Source organism: Dermacentor variabilis, chromosome 8, assembly GCF_050947875.1.
Source record: "Dermacentor variabilis isolate Ectoservices chromosome 8, ASM5094787v1, whole genome shotgun sequence".
Taxonomy (NCBI): domain Eukaryota; kingdom Metazoa; phylum Arthropoda; class Arachnida; order Ixodida; family Ixodidae; genus Dermacentor; species Dermacentor variabilis.
In genome coordinates, this window is record NC_134575.1 from 31,932,799 (window position 1) to 31,960,259 (window position 27,461).

General features: G+C 45.8%; 1 protein-coding gene and 1 non-coding gene across 2 annotated transcripts; one reads left to right on the forward strand and one right to left on the reverse strand.

Annotated features, from left to right (window-relative positions):
* Positions 1 to 5,564: 5,564 nt before the first annotated feature.
* On the reverse strand, positions 5,565 to 5,638 carry TRNAI-AAU (transfer RNA isoleucine (anticodon AAU)). Its single transcript has one exon. It is a non-coding gene; the product is annotated as a tRNA-Ile (tRNA).
* Positions 5,639 to 6,193: 555 nt separating this feature from the next.
* Positions 6,194 to 26,691, forward strand: LOC142589928 (ESF1 homolog). The gene is made up of 11 exons (XM_075701642.1): positions 6,194 to 6,896; positions 8,442 to 8,552; positions 9,702 to 10,026; positions 11,990 to 12,164; positions 12,795 to 13,026; positions 13,612 to 13,758; positions 17,263 to 17,390; positions 19,050 to 19,197; positions 21,363 to 21,451; positions 23,517 to 23,684; positions 26,339 to 26,691. The coding sequence occupies exons 1-11, from the start codon at positions 6,467 to 6,469 to the stop codon at positions 26,666 to 26,668; spliced, it is 2,283 nt and encodes a 760-aa protein (XP_075557757.1). The 5' UTR covers positions 6,194 to 6,466; the 3' UTR covers positions 26,669 to 26,691.
* The last annotated feature ends 770 nt before the right edge of the window (positions 26,692 to 27,461 follow it).

Below are 27,461 nucleotides of genomic sequence, written 5' to 3' on the forward strand. Positions count from 1 at the left end.
CGCTCAGACAGTGATCACTTACGAGGCGCCCCGCATCGGACTCTGCGCCCACCTATCACGCGGTGAGCGTCGAGCAACGCAGCGTTCGGCGCGGCAACGAAACGCGCGCCTGAACAAACCGAACGAAGCAAAGAACTCGGTGTCTCGGAGGGGGAAACGATCTACGCCAGCCAAACGTCGTGATCGGCACGGGCAGAGAGATAGATAGATAGTAATCTAAAGAAAGGAACGGCGCTTGATTCTGCAACCCGTGTGGGAGCACGGCGAAGCGTCGTCAGGGGAGAGGGAGTCGGGGACGCGAGGCGCCTGGCACCGGTCCGCGCACAGCCCCAATGCGCGCGCGGCGCGATACCTGTCGGGGCAGCGCCGTACATTGAGAGGAGGGGGTCTATTGTTTGCCGCAAGATGGCTCTGCGTGTGTGGTAAGCGCAGAAGAAATGTAGCGGAAACGTACTTCGCTATTCGTGTAAATGCGACTTCTGTAAGTTACATGCTCATAATTACCGATATACACCGCAGTATAACTTTCTACGGCTCGTTTCTAAGGCAACACCGCATTCACTAGACGCGCTTTTGTACCGCTTTCAAGCATCGAACTCGTGGCTGAGTGGTAGCGTCTCCGCCTCACACTCCGGAGACCCTGGTTCGATTCCCACCCAGCCCATCTTGGAAGTTGCTTTTTATTTATGAAGTGCCTGCCATGATTTATCGCTCACGGCCAACGCCGCGGACGCCGACACCGCCGCCGACGACACCGGCTTTTCTGCGACACGAGCTCCTTAACGCTATCGCGTTAAAAACTGCTCCGCGGGGCTCGAACTTTTCTGCGGACTTCCTCCCGTAGCGTGTTAGCCGTCGTCTGCTACGGCAGGCCCACCACCGGCGGCGCCACCGTTGAGGCCGCGCCGAGCGGAGGAGGAGGGAAGCGAATGACGCTACTTTGGGAGATTGAGGGGCTTTACATCTAGGAGGCGATTCGCAAAGCCCTGGTGGTGAATGCAAAAAGACGCTCTTTTGCCGCACGGCCGGTCTCTAGGGGAGCGCGCGCTTTACTTGCAGTCATACTGAAGAAGAGTGCGCGGTAGTTATTCTGTTGTTTACAACTCTTAGCTGTCAAATCGAAGAGGCTGATTGCGCCGTCTTTGCATAATGCGTAGGGGTGAAATATCAGGACCTGACGGTTACCACTCACGCGGGACGGACTTGAAGCGGGCGCGCGTTCTCCTTCCGCGTGAACGGCGGTCGCAGCGGCGGAGCAGTGGGGCAGTGGCGACCCCACCGCGGTGCGGTGGAAGGCGGAAACAGACCCCATTGCGAAGGCCGTAAGAAGAGAAGCGCGCGCACCCCTCGAGACCGGCCGTGTTTGCCGCAAGTCAGAACACACACAAAAGGAAGACGCATAGAGACAACACGGGCGCCCGTGTTGTCTTTATGTGTCTTACTTTTGTGTGTGTTTTAATTTGCGGCAAAAAAACATGTCTTTTAGCAAGCACCAACTAGGCCAACAAGCAGTTCTGGTGCATGCAGTAGTGAAGGAGGCAAAGTTATACGCCCAGTGCGAACACTGTGCGAGAGAGGTGTTGCGCCGTGTACTCGGTCAAAGGCCAGAGTTGGTCGAGTATGTCTTTATTCACTTCTGAGGCACGCGCGTTCCTTTCCAGGTATGTTCTTCAAAGAATACTTAAAAAGAACTTTCCATATACACGGCAGCGAATTGAATTCTCAGCCGCAGAACCGGAACACTGAAAATTCGGAGTGCGGATGCGACTATTCGAAATTTGAACGTGCCGTCACGCACGCAGCTTCTCGCCGTGCTGGTCCTCCAACGTAGCCGCTAGGACGACGTCAGCACATGGCCATCCTATACGATTCGAATAGTCCTAGCTCTTCGGATCGTGTTCGACTCTCGAGAATTCAGTATTCGAAGCTGTACACTGTACACAGTAAAAACAGCTGCACCCCTAGGAGTGTATATTTGCCACACAACGATAATCGTTATCTGTCTTGCCCGCATTTCCGTTCTTTAAAGCTACGAGCCCGGTACTTTCAAGTCGCGAACGGCATGTGCGTTATCGGCATGCATGCCACAGCACTTTCGACAGGAAAGTAGCGAGCGCAGCTTTTTCAATAAAGCAAACGCAAGCAAGAGGGATGACGAATATCGTTATGTGGCAAATATACACCCCAAATGGTGCAACTTAAGAGTGTATATGTAAAAGGGGACCACTGCTGCTCTTACAGTCTATATACAGGGAGAAATACAGATTCAAGCGGACACCCTTCTGAACGATTCTGGTGCAGGAGAAGCGTGGTCGTTGCACAAACAATCCAGTTCCTGAATGAACACATGAAGATCACTAGCACAATAGTTACCAGTCTTTGAGTAAGAGTGGCTTGCCTTAGGAAGATTACAAATTGTAGCTTAGAAGACCGACGGTGCGGGACAAGGGACCCAGAAGAACGAGGAGAGCACTGAGAGTGACATAGGACATTACGCGTTGCATAGGACGATTTGAAAGGGTACGCTTATAATACCCGCGCATCCGTCGAACCACGATAGCCGCACCTTCCGGCTCTGTATGCTTCCGACAGGTAAAATGTGGCTGTAGCTGCATGTTTGCGCATCTGTTTTTATGCTCGAGCGTAACTGTCAAACTATTCAAATCGGCGGTGTCTGTCTGAAGCCGCGAAGCAAGCGAACGAGGAAGGCGCCTGGAGGTGAAGGAAATCGCGCGTCTGGGAACGTATACGTTAAAGCGCGAGCGCGCTAATTACGAGCGCGCCAGAGTTACTGTATATTCTACCAAAGGCTCTATATGCTACTTTTGATAGCATATACAGTAACTCTAGAGCGCGCTAAAGCCCCTTAAACTTCGTAAAGTAGCGACACTCTCCTCCTCCGCCTTCACTCCTCCTCGTTTCTCCTCTCTCTCACGCTCCCTCCTCGACCGTGGCGCCGCCTACACTGCTCGAGCGTAGCAACGGCGCCAGCACGCGCTCCTCGCCACTCCGTGGACGCTTCTCGAGCAAAAATGGCGCTGATGTACGGCGCGAAGGCCCTCGTGATGCTATTAGTCCAATAGCGACGCGGCGTCGGCCTCGGCCAGAGCGCGCGAGGAGGAGGCGGCATTCTTCAAAGCGTGGCACTAATTTACGAAGTTTAAGGGGTTTTAGAGCGCGCGGCAACGTAGCACCACCTTCAGGAAAGCTCAAGTAACGTTGAGCGGAGGCGGGAAGGACAAACGAGGCGAAGCGTCGTGCGGTGGCGGAGGTATTGCAGAGGGGCGCCGGTTTGACCTCCTCTGGCAGTTGCTACAGGAATCGTTCGCGATACAGACGGATAGCATCGTCTTCGCGCGCCGCACGCTGTGTGCGCGAGACTTGGTGATATAGCAGTCTTGAGACTTCGTGACAGCATTCTTGACGGGAAAGTAGCGAACACAGAACAAGATTATTGCTTGGTGACAAGGTACACCCCAAGAGGGCAAACATTGATGTGTGTGTGTGTGTGTGTGTGTGTGTGTGTGAGTGTGTGTGTTTGTGTGTGTGTGTGTGTGTGTGTGTGCGCGTGCGTGTGTGCGTGCGTGCGTGTGTGTGTGCGTGTGTGCGTGCGTGCGTGCGTGTGTGTGTGTGTGTGTGTGTGTGTGTGTGTGTGTGTGTGTGTGTGTGTGTGTGTGTGTGTGTGTGTGTGTGTGTGTGTGTGTGTGTGTGTGTGTGTGTGTGTGTGTGTGTGTGTGTGTGTGTGTGTGTTTACTCCCGCAGCCCTATCTCTCTGAGGTGGCTGCGGGAGAGGAGCATGGCCGGTCGCATTTCACGCCAGCGCTCGTGCCGGTGAAGTGGCTCAATACAGCATAAATCGGATGAATCGGCTTATACGTACAATCACCTATATTACCACTGCCGATGTACTGGTTAAACGCTCTGTCTTCTTCGGAATTACGCAATTAGCACTGTAGACGATTTTACACCCATAAAGGTGTTTTGTCCGTACATAACGCACACCTTTGGTCTCCCTGATTTTTTTTCTCCATAAACAAGCACTCTTATCTAGGATGGAATTGCCAACATTACACCCTTAGAAAGACCCCGATATTTGAGGGCGTGAGTACAAAATTACGCCCTCAAAGAAGGAATAAGGCTGTAATACGACATGATCACGAAGTATCAAACCTGCACGAATACAAGGAAATCGACAGTACTACGCGACGAAATTTTCACTTGGCGCTATCTCGCCACGAGAATCGCCTATTTATAACATTGTGACTGCGTTAAAAGTACACACATGACACCAGCCAGAAAGATGACAACAGCAGCAATTAATCCTCTTCGCGCGACCAGAAAACAGATTACAGATAGCAAAATTTGCCGCTCGCTTCTCAACACTATGCAAGACGTAGTAAAGACTATCCAATCGGTATTTATAGCCGCACATTCGAGGGCACCGAATGGAACGGTGAGCAGCTGTGTGTTTTGCACAACGGCCATCTGCAGACATGCGTACGAAACCTATTCTGTACGCTTTTTTTGTCTTTGTGAGCAACATATAACTGTTAACTGAGCATTGTCTTAAGACAGATTCGCAGAAATTATCTTCCAATGCCATCATCAGCTTTGCTGCGTTGCCACAAGAAAAAAACACTCTCACACCCTTATAAGATGTCACCTACGAAAAATACTCACCCCGGAGTTACACAAGAGAACTTTAAAAATAAGGTTGTGTCAAGGGCGTTTTGTACACCATTATAACCTTCTAAGGTTGAAAAGTTTTACACTGAGCACTACCGAAATATCCCCCCTGCAAAAAAATAGACGCCGTCAAGCAAAATGAAGTTGATATATTTTTTTTTTTTTCGAGATCCGTTCCGCTATCCGCTTACATTGGCAATCAACGTACTAGATGGTTTCTGCCCATTTTTTTTTTTTGCCTTATTAGTTGTCTGAGACGCTAAAACCACAGTCTATTCTTTTGTCCCCGCGCCCCCAACTCGCCCCCCCCCTTACAGCACCATAGTAAGTGCCATATGTGCCAGGGTGCCCTTCTGTATCCCGAACGAACATGGAGGATGCATGCTCTGGCATGAACATGCATGCTCTGGCAAGCAAAGTAATCAATGAAAATTAAGCGTTTTGTGGCCCTCATCGCTTGCTCAAAAATATCACACGGATTCTGAAGCATAAATTTTTGTACAGTTCCTTTTTTTTTTTATCCTTTTATAGCTATGCTCTGACGTGGAAGCACAGAGCAATGTTCAGAAATTCAACGGAGGCCTAATGTTCCGAACGAAATGAAACGAGGCGGAAAGGACAAACGAGGCGAAGCGTCGTGCGGTGGCGAAGGTATTGCAGAGGGGCGCCGGTTTGACCTCCTCTGACGTGGTCAGAGGAGGTCAAACGCTCTGACGTGGAAGCACAGAGCAATGTTCACAAATTCAACGGAGGCCTAACATTCCGAACGAAATGTACTTCACCCGTAGGTTGACGTGAACGACTTGATCAAATTGACATGATGTGAGAAAACCTCAAGAAAGAAAAAAAAAATGACGCTGTTTACATGAAAAAAAATGTGGCCTGCGCAGGGATCGAACCTACGACCTTCGCGTTATTAGCACGACGCTCTAACCGACTGAGCTAGCAGGCCAGTTTGTTTTCACGGTTGTAAATACCTAAGAAATATTTTATTATAAGCAATTGATGTTTCATTATTGTTTTATATTTTAAAATTATACTTTAAAGATGGCTTTTATTCTACTTTTTGAGTTTAATAAAAACGCTAAACACTGTTCTGTAAGCCTCCTCTGCCAAACTATGTTGTTTATGTATTGCCAGCCGCACACCCATTTCTTGGCATCATCCGGAGCAACTTGTGATGAAAATTAAGAGAAGTTAACCTCGCTGAACAAAACAGCTAAGACTGCTAAAACTGATATTCATTTTATTTAGCTAACAGCTGCTCCGCATGTTCGTCAATTTTGACCTCCGAGACCTTCAACGCGTTGCCACATCTTGAAGGCTATGTTCGTTAGATGGCATTTAATAAAACTTTAACTACTTCAAAAATTTACAAATACGAGTTAACATATAATAATATACTTACAAATTGCTTGTCTTTATTTCAATTTAATTCATCTTTATGTTTGATTAATGAGCAACGGAAGCTCCGCATCAAAAAAAAAAAATAAACTGTCAAGATGTCTGCCTCCATAGTGCGTGCAGTGGACGGTGCCGTGACGCGTTGCGCTGTTGGTGTCGCACTGATTGAAGTCGTTTCCACGCGCTCTGTGGAACCGGAACTGATTTGACTGATCGTCTATTTCGGTGCTGTGCCCAATTTACACACTTTGCAACGACCGTCACGCTGCTGTTGCGATACGATCGGCGTGAAGGACCCCGCGCCAGCGCACTTTCGGTTCGCCCGAGTGTCTTCCCACCCACGTGAGTGTCACGGTGAAGCTTCGTCCGCGCGAACATGAAGCAGAAGGGGCGCAAAATCGAAGATGAGCGCTTCAAGCACATCGCCACGGACCCGCGCTTCCGCGGCGTGCCGCGATCGCAGCGGAAAGTCAAGATCGACAACCGCTTCACTGCCATGTTCGACGACAAGCGCTTCAAGCTCAAGTACGTCATGGACAAGCGGGGTCGCCCCATTCACAGCACGACCACGGAGGACCTGAAGAAGTACTACGCCGTCGAGTCGTCCGAGTCGGAAAACGACGACGAAGACGAGGACCTTGTTGAGCGCCCCGAGGGTGGTGAAAACGCCGTAGGCGATGACAGCACCGTCAAACCGAAATCGAAGCGCGTCGATGCGCAAGCGACGTCTGCGGAAGGTGATGATGGCACGGGAGAAGACGAAGAAGATTCGGAAGCGGCGGATGATACCGAAGACGAGGACGAAGGTAAAATGGTGTTAGCAACGCCAACATTTACTTTTAACATTAGCTGTTCTTAAGTTCGTTTTACTCTACCTGTTTATGCGGGGCTGTCTACCTTGTTACGCACTATTTCATTTCAGTTATGATCGTTTTCTTTCACATCTTCGATCATTTTATTCTTGTTTTTATCATAATACCACATGATTCGTGGCCTATCCCCCGCAGTGGGTTTGTGCCATTAAACAATGAATAATAATAATCATTGTCATCACGTCCGCTTTTGTTTATTTACAATACTTCAGACCCAAATCAGGGCCCGAACAGGAAGGATCACATACCATGAAGATATTAAAAAAAGAAACAGAAAGAAACTACAATATGCATGCCTATCAGCAAATATCATAGTGTCAAATAAATCGGATGCATTGAAAAGACACTGAAAGAATAAAAACTTGGGACATATTAAAGGGACTAACAACCGACTTTTAAGGACCAAGTCTTCTATGGCGCGACGCAAAGCTCGCCCTCGGCAGTGTTTACATCTGCAGCGGTTACTTTCAAAAGCGCGTGGATATTTAGTAAGAGAATTTTTCTATCTGAGCAGCCTCTAAAAAAAAAGTATATGTCCCTCCTCCAGTAATGCTGAGAACTGAGAGCGATGTTAATAGCCCGCCTCGCAAATTGTGAAAGCCGCCCATCGTTCTGCTTTCACAGGAATGAGCGCAACTGTGGTTAACCACTTACATTTTGACCTTTCCAACCATTTCTGAAAATAAAAAGCTGGTGCAATAAGTTCGCATTGTTGTACAGACATTTCTTATATTTGTACTGTGTGTTTCCCCAAGTACACGCCTACGTCATGGCCGGCTGGCCCCCATTGTCGTTGTTCTGTTGATAGACGAGCCAACTCAACGAAAATATGAAGGCAAAGGCAGCGCCGCTTTTCTGCTTACTACAAACGAAGGCTTATCTGCACATTGTAAGTCAGGAAAAACTTATAAGAATAAAAAGTATACTGCATTCTAATACTCATAACAAGACCAGGAACCTCGTACACTAGTAGAGGGTCACGTGGTGGACCTCTTATGCAGCTTCATGTTATGGCTGCGTGCGGCACCAAAGGTCATATTTTGCGACTTTTAGTGATTAATTAAAGATATAAATCCACGTTTAATGAGAAAAACATTGCTAATTTTAGCCACTACAATAGGGACTCATTCCGTCAGCAGGGTTTTTATCTCGATTCATGTTCTGAGCGGTTGTCTATCCCTTTGAAACAAAATATCACACAGCGTTCAAGGCAACAACAAAAAAAAGCAGTATGCACAAATGAGCATATGTATCTATTATCCTGCGAAAATGGGAAAGGACAATACGCGCAAGTTGCTACAAGGTTTTCAGAAAGCCAAACATAATAATAAAGAAAATGTAGAATGCATGACGCAAAATTCATGCGAAGAAAAAAAAGCTCTTGTGCTGCTTCACGCAAACAGAGCATATATGCATATTTAGTGCATTCTGTACATTAGTTAAGCTTGAAAAAAAAATTATTATGTTCTTTTTTTCCAGACAGCGAATCTCAGGCAAGCTCTGACGAACCCGAGGAGCCCGAGAGGGATCCGGCTCGAGGCATCGGCAACGTCGAGACAAGCTCCGAGGAAGACGAAAGCAGCGAAGGCAGTTTTCTCAGTCCCTCTCATCTGACACTCGACTCTAGCACTCGCATGGGAACACTGTTCTAGCACGTTCTAGCCTCCCCAAAATATTGCTTCTTCGCCAATACCAAAGAGAGAAGAAAGAAGTGAAAGGCAGGGAGGTCATCCAGGTCACAATATCCGGTTTGTGAGGGGAAGAGGGGAGGATAAATAGTAAAGGGAAAGAGAGAATATGGCAACATTAGGGAGAGCAGAGCATGTGCATGAAATCAAAACCACATTGAAGTGTGCTTATGATGCGAGATTACAGGTTCAGGAGCTTTCGTAGTTAACATTGGCAGCCAGCACCACTGCTGGCTACTCTCACCGTACTCTCGCCATACTGCCATACTCTCACCAAGCAGGGACCGTCTGCCAACGAAACATTGCCTAAAGGCCGGTTGGCTCTTGGTCATAGATGTAACGTTGCGCTGCATACTTGTAACAAGGAATGATTTTCGCGAATCATCACTTCTGTTGCATGCTCGTCACATTGCGCATCACCCGGATTGTGTGATCGTGTTTCTTTTTTCTTTGCGCCTCGTTGCAACTGTGCAACGTGACCTCATATGCACAACTGTCTACAAGCAAGGACGTACGGCCCTTTTTTCATCAAAATATAGCTCGCGTTCTGGCTGACAGCTGAATACATTCGAAAATGCTTTTACCGCCACTGATGGATACCATCACTGATGTAATACTGCCATGGGCATTAGAATTCTGTCTGTAATGCCCATGCTCCTGTTAAAATAAGCATATAAACAAATACTACTGTGAAACTTCATAGCAAGATAGCATCAGGCACAAAAATGCCTTTGTTATGTACAATATTTGTTATATGCATATGTTCGCTGCATGCAGATATCAGCAAGTAATATATTTTTACTTTGTTATATCTGATAATTCATTACATTCATGTTCATTATATAGAGGTTTTACAAACAACACTGTGACGGCAATGTGAGGAGTCCTGTGCAGTTCCGCTTCTGTTCAAATAGTTTTTTGTCCTCCTCACTTCTTAGGATGCCTTCCGAGTCTACACAATAAATGCAAACTGAAAAAAGCTTTACCAGGCTGAACTAACTTGGTGTTTCTGTGGAGCATCCCTTTAAGTGTGTCGTCTCCCGTGCAGAAGACGAGTTGGAAGCCGAAGGGGACGTGGCTTGGGGTGAGCTGGACCGCGACGCCCCCAAGTCGGACGACATCAGCCGCCGGTTGGCACTGTGTAACCTGGATTGGGACAAGCTGCGTGCCCATGACCTGTTCATGCTGCTCAACTCGTTCAAGCCCCCCGGCGGCATTGTGCAACGGGTCAGCATCTACCCATCCGAGTTTGGGAAAGAGCGCATGGCCGTCGAGCAAGTGAAAGGCCCCGCAGAGCTGGTCGAGGCAGCTCGTAGCGGTAAACAATCGCTGAAGAGTAGTGGTGACAACGAGGAAGTCGACGCCAGAACAAAGAGGTGCGGCACTGTGGTGATGGCACGCAACTGTTTTGTAGGTGGCACGACGAGAGGTGGGAGCTGATAAGATATGCACTGTACTCACAACTGAACATCTTTGGTAGTAGTATAAAAGTGTAGACCAGTCAGTCACTGTCACGGTCGGAGATAAAGTAGCAAAAACATACTGGACAGGGGAAGCAAACAGACCATGGACGCTTGCTATTTTTTGCCTACAAAAAGCACCTAGGAAAGTCCCCTCACTCGATCGAACGGTCATGCATTCAAACATCATGCCTTTTTCTCCGGTATTCCTTTACTTTTACAGTCTCTTAAATGGTTACTATCGTAATGGTAATACCATTTGATAATGATATATATGATAATTGGATACATACACAATTTATAGTGATGATTTACCTTTAGACGCAGGACACAAGCAAACTTGGAACAGCACAAACTATCAGGCATTGTGTTTTCACATCACAGTGACATTTTTGGCAGCATTGCTGCTGGCAATTTTGCCTGCTCAGGAAGGTGGTCTGGTTAAATCTGCTCGAAGCAGGTGCTGCAGTGTTGTTTCACAATCAAAAGGTTTCCAAGCGTATGAGACCAATGAGAATAAACTTTCCCGCAGAACGAGATTATTTTTTTTTTCATAAAGCTTGCCAAAACAGTGAAATCGTAGAACAAGCCGAAATTCGTAAACTCTACGAAAATTTTGGAAGAGTTGGCAAATATGCTAATGTACTATCGAAAGCAAGTCGCAGTGAGCAAAGCAGGAACATGTGGCAAAATAGTGACAGTAGCATCAGGGCAAATTACACAAAGGCTGGTGTAGCATGCCAAACACAAGCAAGAGCTGCGATGGTACTGCATTATCTTTGTTTAAGAGAGCTAGCGATGCTTCGCTGATACAGCTGTCTTTTCTGATAATGTTCTAATATGCTCAAATGCTTCGGTTACTTCTGTCACTCCAAGCTGTGACAGGGTGTAACCCTGTTATGCTTTATGTGCACTGCTTACAAGGTCTCGCTTTTCTTTTCGTGTGGTGCAAGGAAGGTTGTGGGGAACAACAAAAATGGTCTAGAGCTGCTCAATATGTGCACCATATGATAAGTGGCGTTTGTGAGAAACCTACGAAATGGTTCGAGCATGATATTGGAATCTGTGCAAAGAACAAACAAATTTTGTCTTTGAAGCTTTCTTTTCGAAGAAACCCACATTGGTTACTCTGTGGCTATACCCAAATCGATGCCAGCATTTCTTTTCGTCCATGACTTACCCTTCCAAGGACCGTGACTTACCCTTCCAGAGCCCATGGTAAACCCTTTCAGTGACTTTGAATTACCCTTACACGAGCTACGACTCTTTCAAGGGTTTGACACTGGTGCTTAAAAGGATGTTCTATATCCACTGCAGGGGCTACGAATAGCAATGGCTGACACTAGCTGAGCCAGATCTTGTGCGCATACAGATATAACCTCGAAAGTCCCGGGAGAACAACCAACATCCTAGCTCAATCAGTAGAGTGCTACACGCATAATGCAGACTGCAACAGGCTGCTTTTTGTCCAGTTTCATTTCCCTGTACCTTGGTTGGTTCTACATCTACATCTACATTCTACATTCTACAATTCTACATCTCCATCAAAACCCAAAGTTGATTTCCCCTACGCTTTCTTTGCCTTACTGTTAGCTTCATGTGGTTGTGCCTAGCAAAATAACGAGCCCCTTGGTTCCCCTCCTTCTTGTTCCTTTCAAGGAATGTGATTTCACCTTTCCAGAGACTGGTCCTTTCGGAGACCGTGACTTACCCTTTCAAGGGCTTGTGGCTTACCCTTCCAGAGACTTGCCCTTTCAAAGACAGTGCCTGCAAAGATGGACCGGCTCTCACATGAGGAGCCAACACGATGAGAATTCTCGACAAGAAGCAGAGGGTGGGGAATTGACGACCAGCATGTTCTGCACCGGTTGCTTTGCAGGGAAGCACTGCGTCAGTACCAGCTGAACCGGCTGCGCTACTACTATGCCATAGCCGAGTGCGATTCGGCCGAGACGGCCGACCACCTCTACCGGGAGCTGGACGGTCGCGAGTACGAGAGCAGTGGGACCTGCCTGGACCTGCGGTTTGTCCCCGATGACATGACATTCGATGAGGTGAATCCAACCTGTCTGGTTGACAATTAATGTCTCGCATGATTGTCGTTACCTCATCACTCTCATCATAATGGGTGAGCCAGTTGGTGCGGAAGTTTGGCGAGAAATGTGGCACTAACGCACAGGACATAACTTAAAGAGTTGAATGTATGCACTTGCGTCTCCGTGTCCCTTCTGCCGTGTCACATGTTAAATGCGCCATATTTTCTATCATGCTATCATTGTGTGATTGAACATGTGAATCCAGATAAAAGGCACTAATATCAGCCTGTTCAAACAAGACATATTGGGAAAGGGTAAAAGAAAAGGATCTCAAGAACCCAAGTGCATAGTCAAGAAAGGATTCATTCCACATCGACATTCGCCTACAGTCCTCAAAGGCCCCCTAGCATTTCTCACCCCAAGAATAAATGTTATCTTATCCACAGTGAATGAATATGATGGCATGCCGACACATGTGTTACTAGAACTAATCTTTTGCATTATATAACGACTTCAGTAATGTCTCCTTCTCTTGTATCTTCTGAGTGCATTACGGTGCTCAAACTGTAACTTTGGTTGATGCCCCCTGTTGCATTGTGAAGCAGAGTTCCCGGAATGACTACACCGTCGCATCCGTACGCTTTTCAGGAGCCAACCAGTGTTGCTGACAGTGTTCCCGATCCCCAGAGCTACACGCCGTTGAACTTCGTGACCTCCGCACTCCAGTCGGTCAACGTGCAGCTGACTTGGGACGAGGATGACCCCCGTCGCACGGAAGCCATGCAACGAGCCTTCAAGGAGGATGGCGACCACGACGACCTCAAGGTGTACCTAGCTTCGTCATCCTCCGAAAGCGAAGGAGAGGTCGATCAGGGACAAGGTGAGATCCCGGTTGACCTGGTGAAGGCAGGCGAACGAATGGACAGTGCTGTCGAAAGAAGCTCAATTAATTGGTGCATCCTGTGTGTAAGTAACCCAAAAACACACAGAACAGCCCGCCTAAAGGTTCTATCTAAATATTTGGCTTAGTTTGTGTGCCATATTTTCATACTCATTTTGTGAAATAGCTCAGTTTAAGTATTTAGAGAGAAAGAAAGAATGGTCAGAAACCGTTCATAACAAGCAATTACAATGGTGCCTTCTGTTCTGCAGTGTTTATTCACTGATGTAGATCACAGTGAAGCATTTTCCAAATGAGATGGATTGCTCATTATGTGCACAAATGTCTCTGCCCATTTTTACGACAGAAATTAGACACAAACACTTCTTTGCCTCGGATGTTAATTCATTGTGACAAAGTTTGACTGCAGTCTCAACTTCATGTGCTTAAGATTGTGCACTACTACATTGTCAAAGGAAGAATACAATATCATGGCTTTATTTACTTTGCTTCAAGTTTGTCATCCCTGTTGCTTCAAATGAGCGGCAATTGCAGAGTATCGTCGTATGTGCACTGTGTTATCAGGTACTGATGTAAAGGAAGTGAAGAAAAAGTCCTCGATGGAAGCCCAAATCCAGAAGTACCGGGACCTGCTGAAGAGCCTTGATGATGGAGAAAAGAAACCAGACGACAACGACGACGATGTGGAAATGGAGGTCACATGGAACCCTGGTTAGTTTGTTACCACTATTCTATGTACGTAATTGCAGTACAGTAAGCTTGCGTTAGTCTCCGGTTAATTCGATACTTCAGTTAATTTGATCCAATGCACTTTTATGGACCCAAACTTTCGCTGCTCCAATCTTAAAATTGGCCTTCACCACATAATTTGCACTTAACCAGCCAGCGTAACAACCGGCTCCTGTGGTGACCCCAATAGCAACCCCGTAACTGGCAGCCTGTGTATCGGGAGAGCTCAGGGGATAGTCAATGCATTGAATAGACGTCATCTCACATCGAAGACGCCTATATTTAGCCTGCCCTAGGAAGATTTTCACGCGAAAGCAGTAGCCTACGATGTCTGATCATGGTATTTATCTGATTTTAATGCAAGCCTCCACGCAATAAAATTGGGCTGATAGCCGCCTTCATGGTGGTCGTGTGCTTACCGCATAATACGGCAGTACTGCGGCAAAGCTGACTTTAGGCAACCAGCTGCCACGGTGCAACACATATTTTTCTTACTAAAAAATCGGGTGCCCGTTAGATTTCTACTTTGTTTGGGAGGTTTAGCTGCATGTTATTTTTCTGCTTTTGACACACTGTAAGCGGGCACACAATTGATTCGGGGGCATGTTATAATCGGGCAAATACTGACAAATAAACCAGAGGTGTGTCCTAACATTCTTGGTTGTATCTTCCTTTTTTTTTTTTGCATCTAGTTTAATTCAACCCATGGGATATTTCGATCAATTTCCTCATCCCGTCTGAGTTCAAGTAACTGAAGTTAGATGTACCGTATTTACACGATTGTAAGTCGACTCGAATGTAAGTCGACCCCCCTATATCGCTTGACCGGAAAAAAAAAAAATAAACCCGAGGGCGCATTCGATAACGAAAATTTATTAGTAGCTGACATGGTCATTGGACTACTCGTCTTCGCTAGTGCTGCCATCGTCATCGTTGCTGCGGTCCCACAGCGCGTCGTGGTCCAGCGAAATTTCAAATTTGGCAAACGACCGCACCAGGACATCTTGCAGAACAGCAGCCCACGCCAAATGCACCCAACCACACACAGCCGTCAGGGAGGCTCTTTTGACAGGTCCGGTTGGCGTAATTTCGCAGTCTTCTGCCGCCAGCCACTCGTTGTACTCACGGCGGAGCAGAACCTTAAAATTAAGGCGGAGGTCCGGGCTTATTTCATGACCACATCGCACTTCACTGGCAGGGACCGATCATGCATTTCAGCGACGTACGCCGCAAGCTTAGCCTACAGCTCCGGAAAGCGTCCATACTTCGGCAAGTGGGAAATTTCTCACTTGCCGTCACACAGGTGAAAATTTCGCTTCGCTGCAGTCGCCACTCTCGCACCACCCGTTTAGAAACATCGAAATTGCGGCCCGCTGCGCAGTGATTTGTTTCTTCGGCGTAAAGGATGGCAGCCCTCTTGAACGCTGCTGTGAACGAGTGCCGAAAGATTAGTGGGCCTGCAGCACTCATGACGACTGGGGAAGCGTAGAAGTAGCACGTAGCCGAAGTGGAGAGCGTCAAGAAGTTAGTCAAACCAATACCAATCCCTTTAAACAGAGAAAGAGAAACCCGCGAGCGGTGTCTGCTCTTCCATGAACTACCGATACTCCCCGCAAGCGCCGCCGTTCTGAGGGTGCCGCCGCAAATGGGAACAGCGGCGCTTTTATCAACTATCGACAACCCCCCCCCCCCCATGAGTGTTGCATGCACTGTAAACCTCTCAAAAATGTTGAAAAACCCTTCCGAAAAGCGAACAAACATGCGGGATAGCTAAAAGATACGGGTAGGGCCATGGAGCAAACATAAAATTGTAACTACCTTGTAGCTCTCGTTGGTATGGCTTTTTTTGGCGGGGCCATGTTTTGGTTTCGATTGTAAGTCGACCCCCCAACTTCAGACTTTCAAATTTTAAAAAAGAGGTCGACTTACAATCGTGTAAATACGGTATAACCTTGTTCATACGTTCTGTAAAAAAATGCGAGATAGAAAACATACTAAAGAGGAAATCATATGTCCCAAAGCAACTAAATGACTTGGTAGACTCAGCTGTAGTTGACATCTACGTAAGGCAATGCGTTGCATGAATCGTTGCAGTATGAAGCACCGACACATATCAAGCTGGTGGGGCCCTTGTGGTCTGAGACGTGCTTTGTTGTTTTCCTTTTGTATGTTGTTTTAAGACAGTGACGGGAAACCAAAATAAGATTGAGCTGGTGGGCGACACCAGAATACGATGCCGCCAGAGCAAAACATGACACTCACTTCACGTCACCTGCAACAGGGAACGACTGCAGGTGCATTTGGTTTATCGCGTATTAAAAGTGTACAGTCCACTTCCAATGGCACCACGCCACACGTACTGTGAAGCAGATAGCCTCGGTTAGCTAATTAGCACTCTTTGTCAAATTCCTCATTTTAATTCATTCTGAGCGAGTGTGCATGTGGTTTGAGGAAGAAAACACGACCAGAAAAAATTCACTGACAGTTACAGTGCCCCCTAATACGAAATTTGAGCATCGGTGTACACACGTTTTCGTTTCACAATTATTGGCTGGTGCGGACAATCTGTTGCGTGCGGCACGTTGCAAACAGAGCAAAGTGTGGTGCAACTGCCTCCCTAATCAGGAGAGAGAGAGAGAAACATTATAGAATAAAACAATATTTGAGGTCCCGTGGTTGGGGGCCCCCTAGTCCAGGGCTCCACTGGTGAGAGCTGCTCGCTGGGCTTGGTCTGGGAGAGCCATTTGGCTGTCCTGACCGTCGTTCGCAAGCCGCACTTCCCACTGCCTGTTAAAGTGTTGTGTACTTAATTGTGCGGAATTGATATGTGTCGGTCTGTATGGGCAAATCCACGTGATGTGCGGTAATGTTGGGGTGTCACCGCACTACGGGCATTCGCTGATCGGGAGATCGTGAGAGGCAGCGCGTGAGTGACACGTGGGCGTGGTTCACAGCAGCCACTGTAAAGCCCGTCTTGCGCAGCACTACGCTTTCCTTCTCGCTATTTCGCCGTACCCTCCTCCGCTTTCCACCTGATGGTACCGCTGCACCCTCCTCCTCCTCTTTCCTCCTTGCGCTCTCTTTCCTATCGCCGTCTTTCATCATCCGCTGCATTCCGTGTTCATCCTTTCATCCTTTGCTGTGCTCGTTCACTCAGTTACGAGGGACACTGACACTCAATGTGAGAACGGGCTCCCAAGAGCTGCACTCTAAAACAATGTCTGTAACCTTTGTATGAGTTCCTGTTTGCATTCCATTGTTATTTAAAGATGTTGTTGAATGAAAATCCTGTTAAAGATGACAGAGACAATTTGTAGACTTAGGGCGGGTCAGCCGATCCAGAACGGGAATCATTGAAGATCGCTGAAAGAGGAGTTTCGTCTTGCAGTGTCTTTCAGTTGCTGATGATGTTAAAAGATGCACATTCAGCGTGTCGTCTGCTTCTCTGCCCTTCATCACTTAGTGTTCCCATGTTTATGCACCTAGGTCTCAGCAAGCAGGTTGGAGACCTGGTCAAGAAGAAACAAGAGCAACCTGAGGGCAAGACGCCGTTCCAGGAGTTCTTGGAGAAACGCAAAGAGAAGCGAAAACTCAAGCGAAGCCTTAACAAGAAGGTGAGGAGCTCTTAGGTTTCTTGCTTGTCTCTGTTAAGTGGAAGAGGTTTTCATTACTAATAATACTCAGATCTTAGATGTGCAGTAGACAATTTAAATGTGGTACAAGGCATGTATTCTGTAATGGATATATTCTAACATTCTATATTCTAAGACAATGCATTTTAGTGTTCTTTGTTGTGGCATTCAGTATTGGTGTACTTTGTTGTATTGTATTTGGTAATGCTGGCTATATTCTGAGCAAGCATTGTGGCCCCAAATGCTGCTCTCATGACATTCATTGGCTGTAACGACTTCCGTTTTGCCTCTGGAAGTTCCTGAACCAGTCACCTTGCCATTCCAACTTCCCACTTTCTCATTGATCAGCAACGCGGTGGCCCTAGTTGACTCTGTGCCTTTGACATTTCCACGGCGAGCGCAACGCCGCGCCTGCTTTCACCTCTGCAGTGAGCCCTCCTGGCAACTCACTCAGCGGCTGAAGCCCGCAAGGCAGGTTTGAGCAAACTAGATGGTCGTGCTCCATAGAGGGAGCATGATGCTCCGTAGTATGCTCCATAGATATTACCCTCCATAAATGGAGCAGAATGTCCGTGGGGGAACCCTGTTCTCTTTTCCGACACACTATTGCGCACTGTTTCTGATGGACAATGCACCTGTAAAATGTCCAACCACTTCGCCTTTTGAAAGGACGTCAGAATGCCAACATTCTTGGCAGCACAGGTGCTCGTTAACGCGAGTGCCTTTTGCTCATCACTGCTTTCCGAACATGTGTCGTTCATCATCGTTCGCATCCCTGCAGCTGTTACAATGGCTACTAGCGCCTTGTTACCGCTGCCCACTCGTCTACCGACGATGTCTGCAAAATACACTCCTCATAAATGCGCTGAGGCTGCACAGGGCGCATGCTCAGCTTCTCTGCACAACAGCTGCTGATGGAGTTGAGGAGAGGGAACTTTGACTGGCTGATGCCGAATGCTGCTGCCATGTCATTTGGCGCTGCCGACTAGGAGTTGCTTAGGTCTGTCAAGGCGTCTGGCTGTACGTGCCGAAAAATACTGTACATGTATTCGCTCGATTCTAATGCACAGATTCTTTTTTTTCTTTCTTCTTGGCAGTATATATAGTACAAAGAAATTGGTGTGTGTTTTTGAATTGAGCGCGAGGCCAGAACAGCAGTAGTGACGAGCTATCATTATTGGGCTTCAGCATTGCTGTAAGCCAGTCCTACCCACAGGTCAGCTACTGCCATGCGGATTGGTAGGAGCTGCAGTAGGAGGGCCATCGTCAGGCAGTACATTTAAGAAATGCATTGTTACTATCTAGAATGCGATAGACAACACCGAATATGAGAAGTTATGGCTCGTGGATGGTGATAATGAGGTCTCTGACAGCATTAAGGAGTGATACTGAATCTACCACCACGCAGACACAGTAACTTTTCTTTTTTCAAAGTCAGAAGAGATTATTATCTTGTCTCCTGCCATAAAAATCTCGCAAGTTACCTGTCAAGAGCAGTGCATTTTCCATTTCTGGCCATGATAGTCAGGTGCACATTATAGTAAAGAGCACAGTGTAATTGAGTAAACAGTAATTTGTGCGGGTGTGCAAGGCGTGTGACTGTTTTCTACATCACCGACAATGTGTCTTTTGGTGCGACAGGGCACCGAGGCAGAGGACTCTGGTGCAGATAGGAGAGAACAAGACAGTGGTGAGGGCAGCCAGTCAGACCAGGCTTTCTCAGACGACGAGCTCCCCTCTGACGTGGACCTCGGCGACGATTTCTTCAAGACAAATGCACCGTTGCAATGTGAGTTCTGGTCAACGAAAGTTCAGCACCCTACCGTTTCAGGTCAAAGCTTGATCGATAGACATACAAGCAGAAAGTCACTGACATTCTTTTTTTAACTCAAGCAGTGCTATTTTTAATTCATCCAACAGACTGGCTCACAGATGGGCCTAAACAGGAAGGACTGCTACAATTTTCCTAGTTGACTTATGACTGGCACTTGGAAGTGGCTGGTAAATGAATCTGGGCCATTTTTTCATGTTAGTGATTGTTTTGACTGTTGTATATCGCGACAGAATATAGTTTGGTTGAAACCGGAACTAGCATGTCATTCACATTCGAAATTTCAATTCGCATGTCCCTTAAGAGGAAGCTTTAGCTTGGGTGCTCCTATCTAAATACACGTAAAAGGAAAATTTGCTTTTATTGGCAACCACTGCACCAAATTTGGCGAGGTTTGTTGCGTTTAAAAGAAAAGCCTAAAATCTAGTGACTGTTGGTCTTGAATTTTTTTAAAAAGAGTGGCAAAAATCGAAAATTTTCAGAAAACGAAACTGTAAAGTTTACAACTCTCTTTCTCAGCAATGAAAAGTGATATCACAATTATGTTGATTGCATATAATAGTACATCTAAAGCGGACAAAATTGATATATTACACATGAATTTCAAGAAATTTAGTAATACGGAAATACAGCTTTTGCAGAACCCTTGTACACAATGTAACAATTTCACGTAAGATATAAATTGACATATCGAATTTGGCTGCTTTGAATGATCTAATGGATGCTGTCTACAGAACCGCTATATCTGTTCTTGATGCAGAGCTATTAATTTGTAAACTTCGTGCTTCTATGTTTCTTTTTTCAAACTTTCAAATTTTTGCAAATCTTTTTAACACAATTCAGGCCCTAAATCGAAATTCCACTTCCAACAATCACTATGATTCAACTTTCTCTCTCAAATGCAACACATTTCACTAAAATCGGTCCAGGGGTCATCTCCGAAAAACGTTTTTGCGTTTTACATGTATTCGAATAGGCCGCGCCGGAGTTGGGCCCGAGCTGAAGCTTCCTCCTAATAGCAAACCAAGTTTAGTCTGAACTTTAACAGCAGCTGAAGCCCACCCTCCAGTTAATGTGCCGATAGGAGAAGAACTTTATTAATTTTTATTAACGCTCATCAGCACTGTGTAACAAAGTCTGTTGATAAGTTCTACCTAGGACATCATAGCATTTCAAAGATCTTGGGGACGCATGTCTCAAAGCTGGCAATAAGCGTACGATTTCTGCGATCGTACGAAACTCGATCTAACGAAACCTGATTTTACGAAGTTTCCGATCTAACGAAGAAATTTACATTCCCAGGCAGGTGCCCATAGGGTTCAATGTTGTCATCAACCCGAATTAACGAAACAAACTTGGCCAAACTCGATTTAACAAAGTTTTTGCTGTAAAAATGAGTAAAAACAGCGGCGATTTCTTTCTGATTCTGATACAGAGGGGTTCTTCTTCGAGTGTGCGCTCTAAAGCTATCATGTTAAAACGTCTAGATGCCATGGTCCCATCCCTGGCTTTGTTTTCACAAGGCTGTACACCGCGCCCATGCATGGAACAGCCGACTCAACACCACCTTGGTAGAGGCAGCGGTGGTTGCTTTCGTTATTTCGTGGTTTATGCGACAGATGGCTGCATTAGCGGCAGTACAATTCCGTGGTAGCTTTTGCGTGTCGCTACGTCACAATTTTAGATTTAGAAGGACGAAAAATTTCTTTCTCCACTTTAGGAACTTCCCAGTTTTACTAAATCATTCGAGCGCGGTCATCACTTCGTTGAATTGAGTTTCAACTGTAAATTAATATGACTTCGTTTGATTTAATTGACATACTAAGGTGATTATTTGCACAGGTAGTAAATTTATTAGCTAACGTCACCCTGTAGTTAGTCTTGCAGTTAGTGTGCTTGCCTCTTGAAGTAACCAAGCTGACATAACGTAATTGCAATATATGCCATAGGAGATCCTAATTAAGTGTGTTTCTACTGAAACAGATAACCTGGTATAATGTCGGAAGTGCACAACATGTTTCCTGTCATCACCTTTTGTCCAAGTATTTTTTCACGAAGACCTCAAGGTAATGTCAACATTGTTTTGTTTTTTGTTTTCTATCTTTGCGCTTTCAACCACGCAGCATTGAAAGAAAGTGCTAGAAGCAAAAAGAAAAAGAAGCGATCCAATGTGGAAGACAAGGCAGAGGATGAAGAGACCACGAGAAGCAAGGTGAGCATAAGGGGTTACCATCGAGGCCTAATGCTACTGATGCTATATAGGCGTACACCATCGCACAGCTGATTTGTGCCCTCTTTAGGAAGCAGCTACAGCACCATTGCAAAGTGATATGTTAATGTGTTCTTCATAAGCATTTGCTGGCAGGCCGGTTGATTTGACATGATTATGCATATGTTAATACAGTGCGTACGAGCAATGTAACGGAAAATGGAGCGGGTTCAAAGTTGGTGCTTGTCCTGTGTTCGTGCGGTCATTCGTACATGCTTATAACACATACGCGTCGTAAGAACTGCACTGAGTACTAGAATGGCAAAAAAGAAATGAAAGCAACAAAGTGCGCAAGCAGAGATTAACAACCGTACATTCACACACGGGGGATTTGTGAACGATCCAACAGTCGTTAGTCTGCACTTGTGTACGTGCGTGCTCCTTCATATATAGTATGTTTATTTTTATTGACTGATTTTTATTTATTTATTTATTTATTTATTTATTTATTTATTTATTTATTTATTTGTCTATCTATCTATCTATTCTACGTGCTCACATTACTACAGTGTCACACCAACTAGACTCATTCTTTGCTCTACAGAGTCTTTTGCAAAAAATTGCTACAGACCGAGGAAAAACAATAGACTGATCTCACAACGAGTTTCACTATGCCACAGTTGCTACAAAGCCTGCCGGTAATGGTAATCCTTCGCGAGATGAAGGGCAACTGTGGTAAGAAGCGTGTCGCGTTTTTGCCGCGACAAACACGCTTAGCCCTCGAGATCAAAAAGCAGAGAGGCGAGAATAACGAACTCCCACAGTAAGCGCGAGGTCGAGAAGAAGACACCATCCGAATTCCTCCCATGGTTCTCTGCTGAAAAATCGACAATGGCAATGTCATTGGCATTCCTCTCGGTGTTGTCGGTGAAACCAAAGTACAGAGGAGCACCGGCCAGGACTACTGTCATCGTGGCACCGGCAGGTTTGCCACACGCACGCTCTGAACGTGGTGGGGTCTGTCTATTGCAACTTCAGTGCACCTCGTTGCGTTAAAGCAGCCACGGTGGAAAGCGAAGAACCTTTCTCGAATCGCAGCACTCAAGAGAAAAAAATGCGGCCGTAATCTACCGCGGAGGTTGTGGCATTCTGCTGACAAATGCCAGAACGCGGGTGCCATTCCCAGCTGTGGCAGACACATTCTAAAGGGGGGAGCACAAAGTAAAAAAAAAAATGCATGTGTAATGCACTCTTGCTGCAGCATTGAAAAAGCCCAGCTGGTGATCAAAGTTAATTTGAAGCCTCCCCCTATGGCATCCTTCTGAGTGCCTTTTGTTGGTTTTGGAATGGTAATTGCGGCTCGTGCCATCATCAACAACAATGTCTGTCATGTTGCTTTCTTTTTCATTTTCGTCTTCCTTTGCACTGTTTTTCACTCAGTGCATGTGTATTTTTCCAATTGGTACGAGCAAAGGTTTGACAGAATTACAAGAAAGGCAAATGTTACACATTTGTTTTCCTTGTTGTTGGTAGGTTCATCTTTTTTTTCCCCCTAGAAAGATTTGTGAGCTAAGGTGTTAAATGGTATGTCATCGCTGTACTTGACGTCTGGTGAATTAGTCATGCCATGATCCTCCGTCTTTCTCACTCAGACATGTTGATTCTTTGAAAAAAATCAATAGAGGCAATAGCGGCCAGACGATAGCAGCATGGAGGGGTATTAGCGCGTTCGGTCGCGAAGAAAGTGACGTGACCCTTACATGCCAGCAAGGTCGGCAGAAACATTGTGGCAGTACTTCCGCTTCCGTAAGGCGGAGAAGAGATGGAAAAGGAGAGGAGGAGACCATGTTGATGCTATGCTACTTCGCCTATGCGGCAAGCGGGAGCAGTTTGGAGGAGCTTTAGCACTAACTACCAGAGCTAGCCACTAAGGGTCATATCAGCACAGGTCAGCAGATCTGTCAGGACACTGTCACTTTACTTTGACAGTTATCTCCGATTGTTTCTGCTTTATTTATTTTCTTCTTTCCTTTTCATGTTTGTTCCTATTTCTGTCCGAAAAACGCAGGCGGAGCTCGAGCTGCTCCTCATGGACGAAGAGGACGACGGCAAGCATCACTTCAGCCTCAAGAAGTTGCTGGAAGAGAATCAGGCGGGCAGCAACAAGAAACGCAAGAGGAAGGCCGAGAGAAAAGCGGCCCAGAAGGAAGGAAAGGCCGATGGCGACGACTTCCAGGTATGCGGTGCCTTGCAGTCTTGTCATGCGTGCGTGCAACACTGGTGGGAAGTTCTTTGCCCTTTTACTGATACCGTTCTTTACCCAGGTACCCCCTTTTTTCCAGCAATCTTGCCAACTAGCTATATCATGCGTCATTTTAGGCTGCACTGAAGTGTCACCAGGTGGTGCAACATGTCCATGTAAAATTTCTGCTAAGTCGATACGACATCATTACTGCTCATTTTCAGTTTTGCATTTGGGACACGTGCCCTAAGGTGAATCAAATTACAAAGTTATTATGGTTGTAATTATAAAGAAAATCTAGCCCATTGGTTCCATGTACTCTGCTCACACAAAGTTAATTAATGAAGCTTCGTTGATTAGCTAATGTGATGTTTGCCTCTTAAGGTGATCCAGTTGATGCGACCGACTGGCGCTGTCTACCTCAGGATATCTTTGAGTAAGTCTCTTTCCTGTGAAAAAAAGAGCACCGCTCCTGTGCCCTCTAGCAGTTCACAGCCTGAATATCGGGGACTGAATGTTCAACGAGACAGCATAGCTAACCAAGACGGAACTTGCGCAAGAAAGAACATCCAACTAAATAAAGTGAATGCTTCAGTATTCGAGAGTATTGACTGGTTAGGGCGCTACTTCAGGAGTACTCGTAATCTGGCAACATTCGTTCGCTCACAAATCGAACCGTCAGTCCACGTCGCAATCTCACTGTGTGTCAATATTTCATATTACAGTTAAACATTGATATAAAGAAGTGTGCTAAATCGGCACTTGACCTCATAATATTGAAGTTTCATTATATTGAAATTCCACCTCTTATGCAGCTAAGCCAGTCGTCAACCAAGTTTTCTTACATGAAAGGGGCTGTAAACATATCTGGATTATCGGGAAATCAGAAAAAAAAATGAGTTTCAATGACAGAAAAAATTTCATTTTGTTAAATTCCAGCGTCGGTGACCAATATGGTTTTATGCCTTGTTGATGATGTCTTCGTATCGACAGTAGGGAGCTAAGCCTGCAAAGCTTTCACGTCCAGACTGCCATCTTGGCTGACAGGGTCGCGTGCAGCGGAACGACGCTAACAGTGGACCGACCCGTACGCAGTCCTATAGATGCAGCATCAAAACCTGTTGGGCGCCGCAAAGAAAACTTCACTTTAAAATCGCATGAAATCGTCGAGGTGATGGGGCCTTTCCCAGCGACGGAGGCCTCTCCCAGCAATCTCCAAGCACCCATGTCTTTGCGCCAGCCGACCCCATTTTATGCCTGCAAATTTTCTCATTTCATCCGACCACCTAATGCTCTGCCGTCCTCAACTTCGCTTTCCGTCTCTTGGCACCCATTCTGCAACTCTAATAGAAAGTTGGTTGCCTACCCTACGCATCACAGTCACGTAATTTGTTACCATCAGACTACATCTGTGGTGCCATGAAAGTTAAGAGTCTGTGCTTAAGTTCCGGCCAGTTAATAGTATTTTACTTATCAACTGGAACTAGGCAGAGCAAAGTATGTTCTATCGACCAAAGGCCAACACAATTTTTTTCACCCTATAACAAATTGATGTAGATATGCATTTCTTTTTTTACGTCACAGTAAGGAAGTGGGAATACCTTATTGCCAGCAGTGCTTCAAAGTGCTGGCATTATTTCTTCACACGATAGCTGTTGAAGACATCCTAGTTTCTCTTTATATGTGCGCAATTTAGTATGAGGCTGTTTCATGTTTTGTTTTTCTGTTTGCTTGAAGTGATACTATGATCGTTCTCTATTTCATTCTTGGCTTGTGATCTGTTATCATTATACCGCTTTTAGTATTCAGTGTCACTTGCTACACCGCCTAAAGCCTGGCACTCAGGCTGGTAGCACTGTTTAAAGAAATAGGGTGGTTCAAATAACGAAATTCTTTACTTCTATCGAATATGAATATGTTTGAGAAAAAAGACTTTAGAATATCAAATTGAATACAGAATATTTCCAATTTCCAATAGACACAGTCAAATAAAAAAAATATTTTAACGTAAATGCTCAAAGCTCGATCGCAGCTCGCCCGAGAAGCTTGTAAATGAGAAAGAAAGGAAAGGTGGTACACCATAACGGTGCACCAGACACCAGATGTAAACAGAGAAACAGCCCGTCACCAACCAAACGTAGTCACATGTAATACTCGTAGGAGCAGCTCAGTTCAATGCTAAGAGCACTATTTTTAAGGAACCAAAACATGGTAAATTGAACAAATAATAAACTGCTTTCGTAAATCGAAACAAATTTGTAGACAGCAGGCATGCCTATTAAGCTACTGTGAATGGGTGATCACCATGAATTCATTCGGGACCTGATTCATTTGGGACCAACTGCGGTTCTCCTGCAGCCGAATTATTTGGAAAGGGCTCCAGTGAAATCAGTCTTTCTCCTTTTAGGCTCTGTTGTTGTCCCTTATAGTTATAATATGGTCTAGTTATAAGGTATAGTATATATTATAGTATAGTCTTATAGTTGTCCCTCACATATTTGAATGGAACGAATAGTATCAACAACTTCAAATAGTAAATTCTGAAATCAAGTATGAATTGAACAGCCATGACTGTTCAATGCATATTTGAAATTTCAAATATTCCAACACACTTACAAATTGATTAATGCAAATAATTCTCATTTCAGGTGGACCTGGCTGACCCGAGGTTCTCAGCATTGTACGACTCTCATCATTACAATATCGACCCGACTGACCCACACTTTAAGAAAACCAAGGGCATGGAGGTGCTGCTTACAGAGAAGCAAAGAAGAAGGCTCACTGCTCCGGAGGGCGCTGCGTCCAAAGTCACTGCCAAACTGTCGCAGGGACCAGCACCGACGCAATCAGAGCCGCAGCCACCGTCCCAAGCCGCTGCAGAGCCAAAGCCAAGCCGGCAATCCCTGTCATCGCTGGCCAGTTCAGTCAAGCTCAAAGTTCAGCAGATGAAAAGCAGAAGTAAAAAGTTGCCATCCTGAGCTTTTAAAAACTTGCCTTTGTGCTGCACGCTTTCTTTTTTTTCTTCTGCTGCTGTGATTCACTCAACACAAATTTCCAGTGCTTGCAAGTGCCTGAATTCCTGCAGGAAAAAAAATTGTTTGACTGCACAAAAACATAACTCGTCCAAAGCTCACAAATGCTCAATGCAAAAAAAAAAAAAAAGAGCACTGGATAAATCAATTTCCTGTGTTTCATTGAGGTGTCTAGTAAGTGTAGTGAAGGGCTAAATTTGCAGTTAGCTACTTGGTATTAATAAAGGGCGATATTCCACACCGCAACACATCGCAGTTTACAATGCATGGCAACCATAACTTTGGCGCGGTGCAGTGAGCAAACTACAACTAGCGACAAAACCTTGCAGAGGAGATAACATGCACGAAAAGGTCACGGCCAGAGAACAGAGTGGATAACGCATTCATGAAGTCCACTGGCTTTCCGCAATCTGCTTGAAATGCATCGATGTGACAGTAAACACTGCAAAGTTTGCACAGATTCAGCCAACAACTGCAGTCAGGCGCAAAAGATAACTGGATGCGTGGCTCTGCTAAGGCATAGCACTTCTAATTATGTGAATCACTGTTTTGAGTCACAAAGGCTACCGCACATCAAAACTGTGAATTCAAGGCCGTGTTATGCCTAGTCTTCGCAGCAATTCAACTTTCTCGCAAGTCCCACGCCCCGTAAACTTTTGTCGCAGACTGTACGTCCCCTAATACTACGAAAACTCTCAGCACGAAGATCATTTCCAACATGGTTCGGTGAAGAGGCCAA